This window comes from Rhagoletis pomonella, unplaced genomic scaffold (assembly GCF_013731165.1).
Source record: "Rhagoletis pomonella isolate Grant_MI unplaced genomic scaffold, Rhpom_1.0 Rhpom_scaffold_05631, whole genome shotgun sequence".
Lineage (NCBI taxonomy): Eukaryota > Metazoa > Arthropoda > Insecta > Diptera > Tephritidae > Rhagoletis > Rhagoletis pomonella.
In genome coordinates, this window is record NW_023464169.1 from 1 (window position 1) to 11,668 (window position 11,668).

At 40.6% G+C, this 11,668-nt stretch overlaps 1 protein-coding gene across 1 annotated transcript; it reads left to right on the forward strand.

Annotated features, from left to right (window-relative positions):
* Positions 1–3,217: 3,217 nt before the first annotated feature.
* On the forward strand, positions 3,218–10,949 carry LOC118755211 (protein teashirt-like; the record flags this gene model as incomplete). The annotated part of the gene is given in 2 exon segments (XM_036490059.1): positions 3,218–6,917; positions 9,725–10,949. A coding segment is annotated over 1 exon segment (2,927 nt), but the record flags the coding sequence as incomplete, so codon positions are not given.
* Positions 10,950–11,668: the final 719 nt, after the last annotated feature.

The window sequence follows — 11,668 nt, forward strand, 5'->3', positions numbered from 1 at the left end:
TGCCATCCGTATACGAATGCAATGCAACGCAACGAATAACAAAAGGCTTTTAGAGCATTTTATTATGAACCGTTAGATGCGTAGATATCAAATACTACATCTGTACATAATACATATTTCGATTGTGCTTTTATGCTTTGACAATTCATTACATATACATACATACATACATACATACATACATACATACATATGGCTAACAGTGAGCTGCATGACTGCCCAGCCAGCCTACAAATTTGTTATCATCTTCACGGATTTCTGTGTGTTGGTGGTGCGTAATCACTCGCCTATGTATGTATGCATGTACCGTTGTCTCAACACTCCAGCTACTATTAGCGACTAGGTATGCATCACATGTGTATGCCATTTGATTTGTGACTCTTTGATTTGTTTGCTCGTGAAAGCGCGAAATGCTGACAGGCGGTTAATAAATTTCAATAAAATGTTGTTGAAATCAACTAAATGATTTCGGTGCGCTTATCGCAACGAAATAAACGATTACACCAGATTTAAATAAACACTTTACTAATAAACTCAGATTGATTAGTATAAAGTTATGTGAAATTTTAGTATCGGTGGACAAAGCTTTTGATTTTTAAATTTCCATTTTATATAATATGTATAATATAATTTAAATTTTACTTTTTAGTTAAATAAGTACAAGTATTTAAGTGTATCTCAAATTTGTTTTTACGAAAATATTCTAATTACGTTCTAGATATATCAGTAATATCGTTTCATTTTGACTTACCTATTTTAAACGCGATGACGAATTTTCTTTTATAAACTGGTAACCCTGCAAGAGAAATAATCTTTAAAATATCTAGTCTGTGAAATGTTTTAAAAAGTAGTTCAATTTCCTTTTAATTTTGCTTTACTTTTTTTATTAAATTTATTTAAAAAATTGTTTTACCAAGGTCATTTTAAAAATCTGCAAATAAATATTTTTTATAAAAAATTTTTCTTAAACTTGTTTGACAAAATTAATTCTAATTTTTTACCTAAATTTTAATGAACTAATTAAATATACAAATTTGAAAATTATAAAAAAAAATTATAATTGTATCAAAAAAATTAAAAAACCTGGAGAAATATTTGTTTTAATATTTTGAATTTTAAGAAGAAAGAATTCAAAATAATTAAATTTTAAATCTTACTTCATGTTATGTTATTTACCTAAATCTAGAAATTATATTATTAAAAATCATTTTATCAAAGGCATTTTGAAATGCACCATGCGGTTACTTGCAAAAATTTTAAAAAATATTGCTATAAACTTTTCATGGCAACTCTGCTGGGAAGAGTGATATATTTTTTCGCCTAAAACGTCGTTGCGAATTGAAAACATAAGCAGAAGTTAATTTAATTTATAAAATTGTTTATATGCATGTAAAATTTCGAAAATAGGTTTTGAAGGAAATGTGGAAATTTTCACTGTTGTGCCCTCTGTCGGAAGTTTTAAGAAAAAGATAAGTGCAAAAATTGATTCCTCATATAAAAAAAAAAAAACAACCTTTATAGCATGTTTTTGTACAAAATTTAAGCACTTATTTACAACACTACAGCAAAATTCTAAGAATGCTTTTTCGCAAATTGGCACCTATGGTTTCTTCGGCAAATTTTCTAATAATTACACGTAGCGTCTTTCTGTGCTCTACCCGCATATTCGAAAATATCTCCCATACAAATTGCGCCGCCGTACGGTACATATGTACATGGCAACGCTAATATGTATTTAAATTGACACTCAACACATTATAAAGGACAGACAGAAAAACTAAAAATTCATGTAAAATGACGCACAAGAAATGGAAAAGAAATTTTCTTCTATAAAAATGTCTGAAATCAGTATGCAGCACTTAAGAAAAAAATGCTCGAATTTTTAATTTTTTGAAGAAAATTTACAGCAACCGAAAAGTAATTTTCTGCATACGTACGGCCTGTAGAGATGAAATCAAATAATATGATGAATCTTGCAACCTCTTTCAGAATGGTTTGAAAGCGAAAAAATTACTTTAAATTTGCATACAAAATTTATAAGAAAAAATTATAAAAAAAAACTTAGAAAAAATTTATTAAAAATGATATAACATATTTTAAAACAATCCAAAGTTTTCCATTCATAAACATTTTCTCGCAAGGTCTAAGCAACCTGTTCCATTTACAATCCTAAACCTATACTTGGCAACCCTATTAGATTTAAAATAAGTTTTTACATGCAGGTTCTGAAATTCTCTTTCTAGGGAATTTCAACTAAAGCCACCTTGAATTCAAATTGAATGGGATTGAAATTGATTCGGAAGTGAATTTTAGAACCTGCATGATAAATTCGTAATTACTAAAATATTTGTATTCTAATAAATGCTGGCAACCCTGCTATAATAATATTTAATATATATTTTAGTTTCATTAAATTTAAGTTGTGAATTATCTTTTTTGCTACTGAAAATGATTTCTAAGTCAAATATTTCTTTGAATAAACCTCAGGCAGCCCTGTACAAAAATATTTTAACTTCGAATTTTTATAAACATTTTTTTTAGATATTCTAAAAAATTAAATTTTTCTGTTGGTTTACATAATTCCAAGGATTTGCACGAAAATATTATATTTATAAAAACTAAGCACATGGCAACTCTTTTTGCCTTAAACAAATAATTTTTTTTTTTAAATTTTTTTATAGCTTTTTTGCATTATTTTTCCATAAGAACTCTTTGGTCTAAGCACTCAAATGCTTTAAGGCTGCAGTTAAATATTTCTATTGGAATAACCTGTGGCAACCATGCTAAAAAAATTGCTAATCTCTTAAAAAGTATTTTTTCATATTGCGTAAAAAAAAAATACCTTGGTAACGCTATCAATAAAAGCTCCAATTCCTGTCATGAGATTCCAAAAACACAAAGCGGACTTAAAACAAATATAAACAAATTTTACCAAGTTTGATTTTTTTCTTAATTGGCAGCCCTCTGAATTGTAGAAGGCTTATTGTAAAGCGTAGTATGTATTTTTCAAGAAAACTAATTAAAATATTCCCAAAACTTAGCTTGAAAGTAATTTTATATAGGTAATTTCGAGTAATTATATGTACATGGCAACCATGCTTGAACAAATTTTTTAGTTTTTATGCATAAATATTTTTTGTATATGTATTAAATTATTCAGTTAAATTTTTATAGCCATTTATCTAATGCAAAACGCTTTTCTCCTCTCCTCTTTGCAGCGCCTTGCCGACCGCGCGTCCACGTTCGACAGAGTCGGCCAACTCAAGCGAGCGTTGTCCGTCGCACGATTCCAACTCGTCGGAAAATGGTCGCGAGAGCCGGGAAAATGCCAACGCAGCCGCCAATGCTGCCGCAGCCGCTGCTGCGAGCGCCGGCATGCTACCGCTTCCACCGTCGATGACCGCTACATTCCCAGCTGCACCACAGAATTTGCCCGCACAGCCATCTTCGATGGAGGCTTATCTGCAAATGGTGGCCGCCGCCGCACAGCAGTATGGCTTTCCGTTGGGTCCAGCCGCTCCAGGCCATCGCTTTCAGCTACCAATGCCCACAGATGCGCCAGCACCATTCAAATTACCTCCGCAAGCATCACCCAATGCCTCGAACAACAATTCGGAGGCACTAGACTTTCGCACGAATCTCTTTGCGCGTGCTGCATCCGCCGAACCCGCACCCTCTGAGGAGGAGGAGGACGACGATGAAGCCAACGATGCTAATAATCCACTGGATCTATCGGTTGGCACGCGTAAGCGTTCAGCCGATGGCGATCGTGAGCCCGACTCCACCATCGGACAGATTCAGGTGAAGAAAATTTTCAAAACCGATAGCCCACCACTGGCAGCACCCCCAACGGTGCAAGCCGCACCGCTCTTGCCCGGAGTAAATCCCTACTTGGCAGCAGTGGCAGCAGCAAATATATTCCGCACCGGTCAGTTTCCCGATTGGAATGGCAAGAATGACTTGGTTGTCGATCCATTGGAGAAAATGTCGGATATCGTGAAGGGACCACGGAAGGAGAAATCTTCGCGCTCTTCAGCGGGCAACGCACCAACAGCACCGCCAACTGCTGGGCCACCACCTAATTCTGGTGCTTCTGCTGGCACACAAAATTCGGCAACCACACTGACCGCCTCCACGGAGGGCATGTCCAAGGCCAGACACAACATCTGGCAGTCGCACTGGCAGAATAAAGGCGTAGCCAGCTCGGTTTTCCGCTGCGTGTGGTGCAAGCAGAGTTTCTCCACGCTGGAAGCGCTCACCACGCACATGAAGGACAGCAAACACTGTGGCGTAAATGTGCCGCCATTCGGCAACCTACCCAACACCGATCGCCACCACCAACCACCGCCACCACAAGCGCAGGGTCCGCAGCACTCGCACAGCCACCGCAAACAGCCGAATAGTGGCGGCGGCTCGCAATCGAACTCGTCTTCCGGACCATCAGCGGCGGCCAAAAACGCCTTTCAGTATCGGGGCGATCCACCAACACCACTGCCGCGCAAATTGGTGCGCGGCCAGAACGTATGGCTGGGCAAAGGCGTGGAGCAGGCCATGCAGATCTTGAAGTGCATGCGTTGCGGCGAAAGCTTCCGTTCGCTCGGCGAGATGACCAAGCACATGCAGGAGACGCAGCACTACACCAACATTTTATCGCAAGAACAAACGATCTCAATGAAGTCTTCTGGCGGCGGTGATGCCAAGGATGGACACAACAGCTTGAGCTCCGAAGAGAGTCGCACGCTAAGCGCTGTGCTAACGTGCAAAGTTTGCGACAAGGCCTTCAATTCGCTGGGCGATCTGAGCAACCACATGGCCAAGAATAACCACTACGCTGAGCCGCTGATGCAATCCATGGCAGGTGGCGCTGGCAGCCGCAAGCGCCCGGCACCCAAGAAGCGCGAGAAGTCATTGCCGGTGCGTAAGCTGCTCGAGATGAAGGGCGCACAGAATGAGGCGGAAAGTATGGAGGCCAAGATGCAGCGCAACTATGAAAATGCCAAGCGCATGCCACTCGAGGGCACCGGCATCGGACCGGGCAATGACAAGTCAGATGCTGCACTGTTCGCCGAACGCATGCGTCAATACATAACGGGCGTAAAAGCGGACGACGAGGCGGCCAAGGCAGCGCTAGGCGTTGGCAGTTTATTGAACAAAACCAAGTCACCTGATTTGGAGCCGAAAAATGGCGCCACTAAGTCAACAGCAGGCTCATCGTCTGTGCTCAGCGCCATCGAGCAGATGTTCACCACCAGTTTTGATACGCCACCGCGTCACGCCAGCTTGCCGGCGACCAGCCCATCCAATTCGTCGACCAAGAATACATCGCCCGTGGCCTCAAGCATACTGAAGCGGCTGGGCATCGACGAAACTGTCGACTACAATAAGCCATTAATAGACACTTCGGATCCATACTATCAGCATTACCGTTATACGAGCAGCGAGCGCAGTGGCAGTGAGTGCAGCGCTGAAACGCATGTCGAGGCTAGGAAAATGGATGTAATCACGCCGGAGAAGTTGCAGCCAACAGAGGTGATGTCCATGGAGCAGAAATCGGCTGAGATGAGGCGCGAGTTGGAGGCACTCAAGCAGAAGGCCGAGCAGGCAGATGCACTCATGGAACAAGCGCCACAAATCAAAATGGAGATCAAGTCTGAGGTGGAGGAGGAGGAGCGTGGCGATGAGAGTCCACAAAACGGTCGAGATGGCAATGAAAAGTCGCAGCATGTTGCCAATGGCGCTGAATTCTCTATATCCAACAACAACAATAACAACAACAAAGAGCGTAGCGTTACACCACCCAAATCGGCTGGTCCCGTTAGCCCGGTATTGCACAAAGCGCTTACACCGCGCAGTCCCACCGACAGCCACCGTTCCGCTACACCCAAATCGCCAGCATCCAGCATTAAGTCCTACGATGGTGAGAAGAAATATCCAAGCGATTCGCTAAATGCACTCTCCTCCATGTTCGATTCGCTAGGCAGTTCCAGCAACACCACCACGACCACCACGCCCAGCAGTCGCGCACAGGCACCGATAATGCCGTCGTCGTTAAGCAATAAAATCGATTCACCCGAAAATCTCACCACTTCCAATTCGCTTGCTGCTTTACGTCAATTTTGCATAAAAAAAGAGAAAACCGCTTAAATCGCAGCTTTTTGTTTTTCGTCTCGCGAGAGAGAAACAGATTTCAAAAATTTTTTGTTTGCCACCTGACGCCCTGGGTGTTGGGCTTTTTTGTGTACGAGTGGGGCGCGCGCGCGCGCTGCGGACGCGTCGTGTCCGCCGAATGCATTTAACAGGCCGCACTCTGCCGTCGCCGCACAAGGCTTGTGAGTTGCGGAAGCCGGATTAGAAAAAAATATAAAATTAAAAAAAAAAATCAGAAAAAAAACTATAAAAAATACGTATAAAAAAAAAGAACACAAAAAACTTTTTGAGTGTGTGACTTTCGACCGCACTGCTTCACAAAGAAATTGATGAAGCGTGATTACAAAGGTGAGATAACTAAGACTCCAAGAAAGTCAAAATAAATGCGATGCTTCAAAGTGCGGAAAGCAAGCAGCTTTGAGGAGAGCGAACGAGCGAGCGAGCAAGGAAAATGTACGAAAATGAGTCCAACCGCGTGGAATGGGCTCCTGCGTGGGCGAACAAAAATTAACAGCTGCGAACGGCTTTGCGGCTAAGTGTGGGAATACTCAACGTCTGCGCCAGGGCCACTGGCGGTTTTCCCCAACACAGAGAGCTTGTACGGGCAGGAAGACAACAACAGTACGGAAGCAGCAGCAAACATTTTTTAATAGAAGTGAAAAAAAAAAAATATTACCACGATGATGACGAGGAACAATGAGGAACCTATATATTCACTAAATGACCGAGGCAAATGCAATAATCAAGCAGCTTCGCCAACACAACGCGAGGTGAGTGATTATTTACAAATATTTTTGAAAAACTAAAAAAAAGAGAAGAGAAGACGCTATACAAACCCTGAGCTCTGGGAAGCTCTGCATTTAGTTGCTGCAAAACAAAATAACAAAATCAGTCAGGGGCCTGTGCCATGAGAAGTGACCAGTAAGCTATGGCACATAAGTTTTAGGCAGTCCAATCTTCCGAGGTTGAGGGCAACATGAGTTTCGGCCCACCTAAACACTTTCGCAGCTATTTTGGTTAGACATTCGAAGAATTCTGAGCTCAAGAACGTTTGCCTTTTTTTTTTTTTTGCAAAGTGCGGGACATTCTCATAACAGGTGCCGTTAGGTTTCTGGCTCCGTTTCTCTGGCAGCTTCTGCAGAAGTCGTTGCGGGGAATCCCTTGCCGCTCCGCAGGTCCATGACTGAGACTAAGCGCCCTCTGCTTAGCATTTGGAGAGCTTTCGACCGCTTTTCGTTCCATTTTGGCCACATAATCTTTTGTATTGCTGCAAGTTGTGAGACTGAGCGATTGGGCTGACTTGCAAGCCAGCGGCATGCCTAAACCTCTCCGGGATTGCGAAAGTTGAACGGATGTGCCCACAATGCAGATTATAAAGGTGGCGCCATTCGCGCCCCGCTAACCCTCTCTTCGTCGATTTGACAGCATCCACGCATTCGCTGACGTCACAAAATACTTGTGTTTGAATTCACTGTTGCCAACTTTTAGAATTTAGAGAAATAACGCAATTTTTTTTTTGGGGGTTTTAATGCTCTTTCAAATTCAAAACTTGGCAATACTGCCGTTTGTTCGCTTTTTCCTCTTCTTCTTGTTGAGTTCATCTTTGCTCTCTCATTCTCCAGCAAGTTCGCCCGCCATCAAGTGCTTTAAGTGCCGCCTAACTCTCTGAGTAGCTGAAGATATTGTTACATACTACTTCTCGTTGTTTGTTAGTGTTCAATCGCCTCCTGTATGGCTGGGACCTCTGCTTGGAAACGCTGCAATTGTAGGGTAGGCGACATGGTTTTTCCAGCCCAGTAGCCCAGCAGGGCTGAGTGCAGTTTCGCTGTCACTATTGGAGTTTCCTGCTGCATCTCCATCTGTTTTCCACCACGTAGTCCATGGCTTTGAGGATTGCGATTACTTTGGCCTTAAAGTCCTAGGCGTATTCTCGAAGAGAAAAGTGGAGCTCATCTCGATTATATTTGATATATCACTAAGATCCTGAAAATAAGCAAGTGTCTATGCAGTGGCATACGAAAGGTGCATTCCCTTCTAATGAATTTGAGGTCTCTCTCCATCCGCCGGAAAGATCATAGCCACAGTGTTTTGAGACTCGAAAGTAATTTTATTGATTGAGTATACGAAAAAGAGTTAAGCCATTAACGCAGCATCCTACGCTACCAGTTTTGCATAATTTCAGATAAGCAATTAAGGAAAAAAAGAACGGGCAATACTGACTGACCGTTGTGTTGCTTAATCACGTCAACGCTTCTAAGAATTATCTCGAAAACTAAAGGAGAAATCCCATAACTGTTAACACCAATCGAAAGATTTTATTTTAAAATATGTAATTGCATCTATAATTTATAATTGTCCAAATGGCTCTTGCGAGAATCTTTTATCCAGGCGACAATATCTATTAGGAAAGCGCAGGATTTCGAAAAATCCTCTTTTAAATTATTTAAATCCGGTGAGACATTTAGAAACAAGCCTTGAAATGATGGTCCAGGCGTTTGGGGTTTGATTGCAAATAGAGGTGTTATCTTCATTTTATTTCGAATATTTTTTTTTTTTTTTTTTTTTTACTTTCATTCACGCATTTCAAATCTAACCTTAAAATATTACAAGCATTTTTAAATTATGTTGCACGTATATTGAAGAGGATTGCTCTTTCAAATCCGTACTTGAAATCTCGCTCAGCGCTTTGAATCAATTTCATATATAATCCTATCCCCCCATAAAAATTAAAATTTTGAATTAAAAAATTTATTTCGATTTTGCCTAAAAAAAATGTATTATTATTTTTTTTTTTGAGACTTCAAGAAAGAATGTATTAGAGAAACACCAACAATGAAAATTCAAGAAAACAATTTGCAATATTTATTACGAAGATCGAGCAGAATGCAGCCAATACGATATATGTAAATATACAGTCTCTATAAGTATAAAAAAAACAAAAACTATTTGTTCACCGAGGTTCGGTATGATCGGTCGCTGAATACGAATCTGAGCGAAGAATTCAAAAATTGGTTAATTTTTCTACTTAACCTCTAAAGGTCTTTCTGTTGTATATATCCTAGACCTGATAGACCTGTCCAACCGTTATAAAATGGAGGAAAATGTTTTTTATTGAAAAACACAAAAATATATTTGTATTTAAAAAATGGACTTCTGATCAGTTTAACCCATGGAAACCCGTAGACGTTAATACGACCAAAAGATGGAGCATGCCCGACTTGATATTTAGTTCATATTCTTGCGGTTTGAAATAAAATGAATATATTCCTCCATTTTAGAAGGGGTGGACGGGTGGTCTTGGACATCCTAAATATTTATAGAAAATACCTAGAAAGAAAACACTTTCAAACATTTGAATTTTGAACTCATAAGCGGCTTCAGTGGCCCTTAATTATAATCTGTATATTCATACATATGTACATATATCGATATGTATAAGCATTATTCGCCGGATAATTTTATTCTGTGGGGTACTCTGTTTAGTCGTTCTAAAAATGATTCCTTAAAATACATTTTGTATGTAAATACATAACATATATTTTTAATAAAACTGTTTATTCTTTTCTTCTACTTACAGGTGTTAACAGTTGCGAGATCTACAGGAGAAAAAAAAATCAGCCGACTGTATATCGTAGTTTGTGTATGAGCGTTAAATACTCCCGATATTACAAAAAAAAAAAAATAATCACCAATCCTTGACGCTCTATGTCAGCATTTAAGACAGCGATGCGCAGAGAGAGCTTTTACTCTGCACGCGCCTATGGAAAATGTATAGATAGTTTAAAAGAGCTTTACCCGCGGGCAAAGAAGTGCCCATCAGTGATTTAAGATGAACTCTTCGAGAACGCGCACTAGAAAGCTATATAAAAGGGCGATGCATGTATGAAATCCCTAGAAAGCTTCAAAGAGCTCCTTTGCGAGATATCCTTGGTCGCGACTGCTGACTGGCGGAAGCTATGGTTTAGAGAGAGGTGGATGCCAAAAGAACTGAGTAGGTATGCCGCTATTACCGATATAGCCAACCACTTTTGCCGAGTGAAATCCCTGCCAACCAACGATGGCCGCTGTGAATCAATGGATATGGATACAGCCAGAGGTTCAGCTTTGTGCGCGTCCATACATACAAAATCTAAATAAAGCATTAAAAAGCTTTTATCTTGAGCCCTGCGAAACAGCGCAGAACAGAAAAAACTTGTACTCTCTGCTCGTCCATACAAAATCTACAGAAAGCTTAAAACACATTCTCCCGCTGAGTTTTTTTCTTTTGTCGTGAAGGTACCAGCTGACAATGCAAAACCCGGCGTTTTAACTTATCTGAAATTTTATGAAAGCTGTGAAAGCTCGTACTAGAATACTGTACGTCAGTGATGCTCAGAGAGGGCTTTTTATTCTGTGCGCATGTGAAAGCCTGCAGAAAGACTGCCGCTAACTTCCAAGAACGCTGTAAAAAAAAAACTCAACAGGATTGTCTATGGAAATGAAGGGCGATCTCAACCTCTTCATGCCCACATCGAATCTAAATAAAGCTTTAAAAAGATTTGAATGCCGGCTACGTTCTGGTCCCTATTGGCTTATAAAGTGACCAGCTCTGCTGCAGTTGGACAACAAACCATGGATAGCGGAAGCACGCTTTAAATGAGACAACCGCGCGAGTGAAAGCAACCTCTAGAAGTGAAAGCGTTTCATGACAATCGCAAGCGGCAAAAGCTAAGAAGCAAGAGGGGATGGAGCAGCAGCAGCAGCAGCAGCAGCATCAGCAGAAAACAACAACAACAAAAACAAAGCCCTTTTAAGGGCTACAAGCAAATAAACAAAGAGATCGAAAAATGTGTTCAGTTTCTTGGGTGGGACTCAAAAAGAAGGCATTTTTAGGTGCGTAAATTTGCCGACGGCAAAACCGCGCCACGGCAATGTAGCAAGCAAGTAGCCAACTATTTAAGTTGGGCCAGCCTGTGAGTGTATGAGCGAATAAATGAATGAACGAATGAGTGTGTATGTGCGTGTGTGTTGGTTGCGCTCAATTGGCAAACATGTACAATAATCTGTTGCTAAGCCAGCTGCTGTTTGCCACATGTGGCACAATACTCGTAGTTAAATTATTGGCTAGACAATAACAATGCCATTTAGCGTAAGTAAATATTGAGATGTACATACATATGTATGTACACGAATTAAGCTACTAAAAGTTTGTGTATTTGTGGAGATTGCTTTTGCTCATGAATTTCATGTTGGCTTATTGTCGTTTGCGGTATGCGCCGGCGCAAGTGCATATCTATTTACTTACAAATAAACAACACTTGTATGCATATGTGCAATACATACATACATACAAATGTGCAAATATTCATATACAATTGCCTAGTGATAATTCCAATCACAGTTGTTTGACCATAAGTTGCGCTTGTAATTTGCCCCGAATGTCCCATGATGCCATGTGCCATGAGTGTCGGCGCGATTATGTGTCGTCGGTCAGTCGTTCCGATGCTGGGCTGTCATGCAAATGGTGTGCGAGCATAATCCA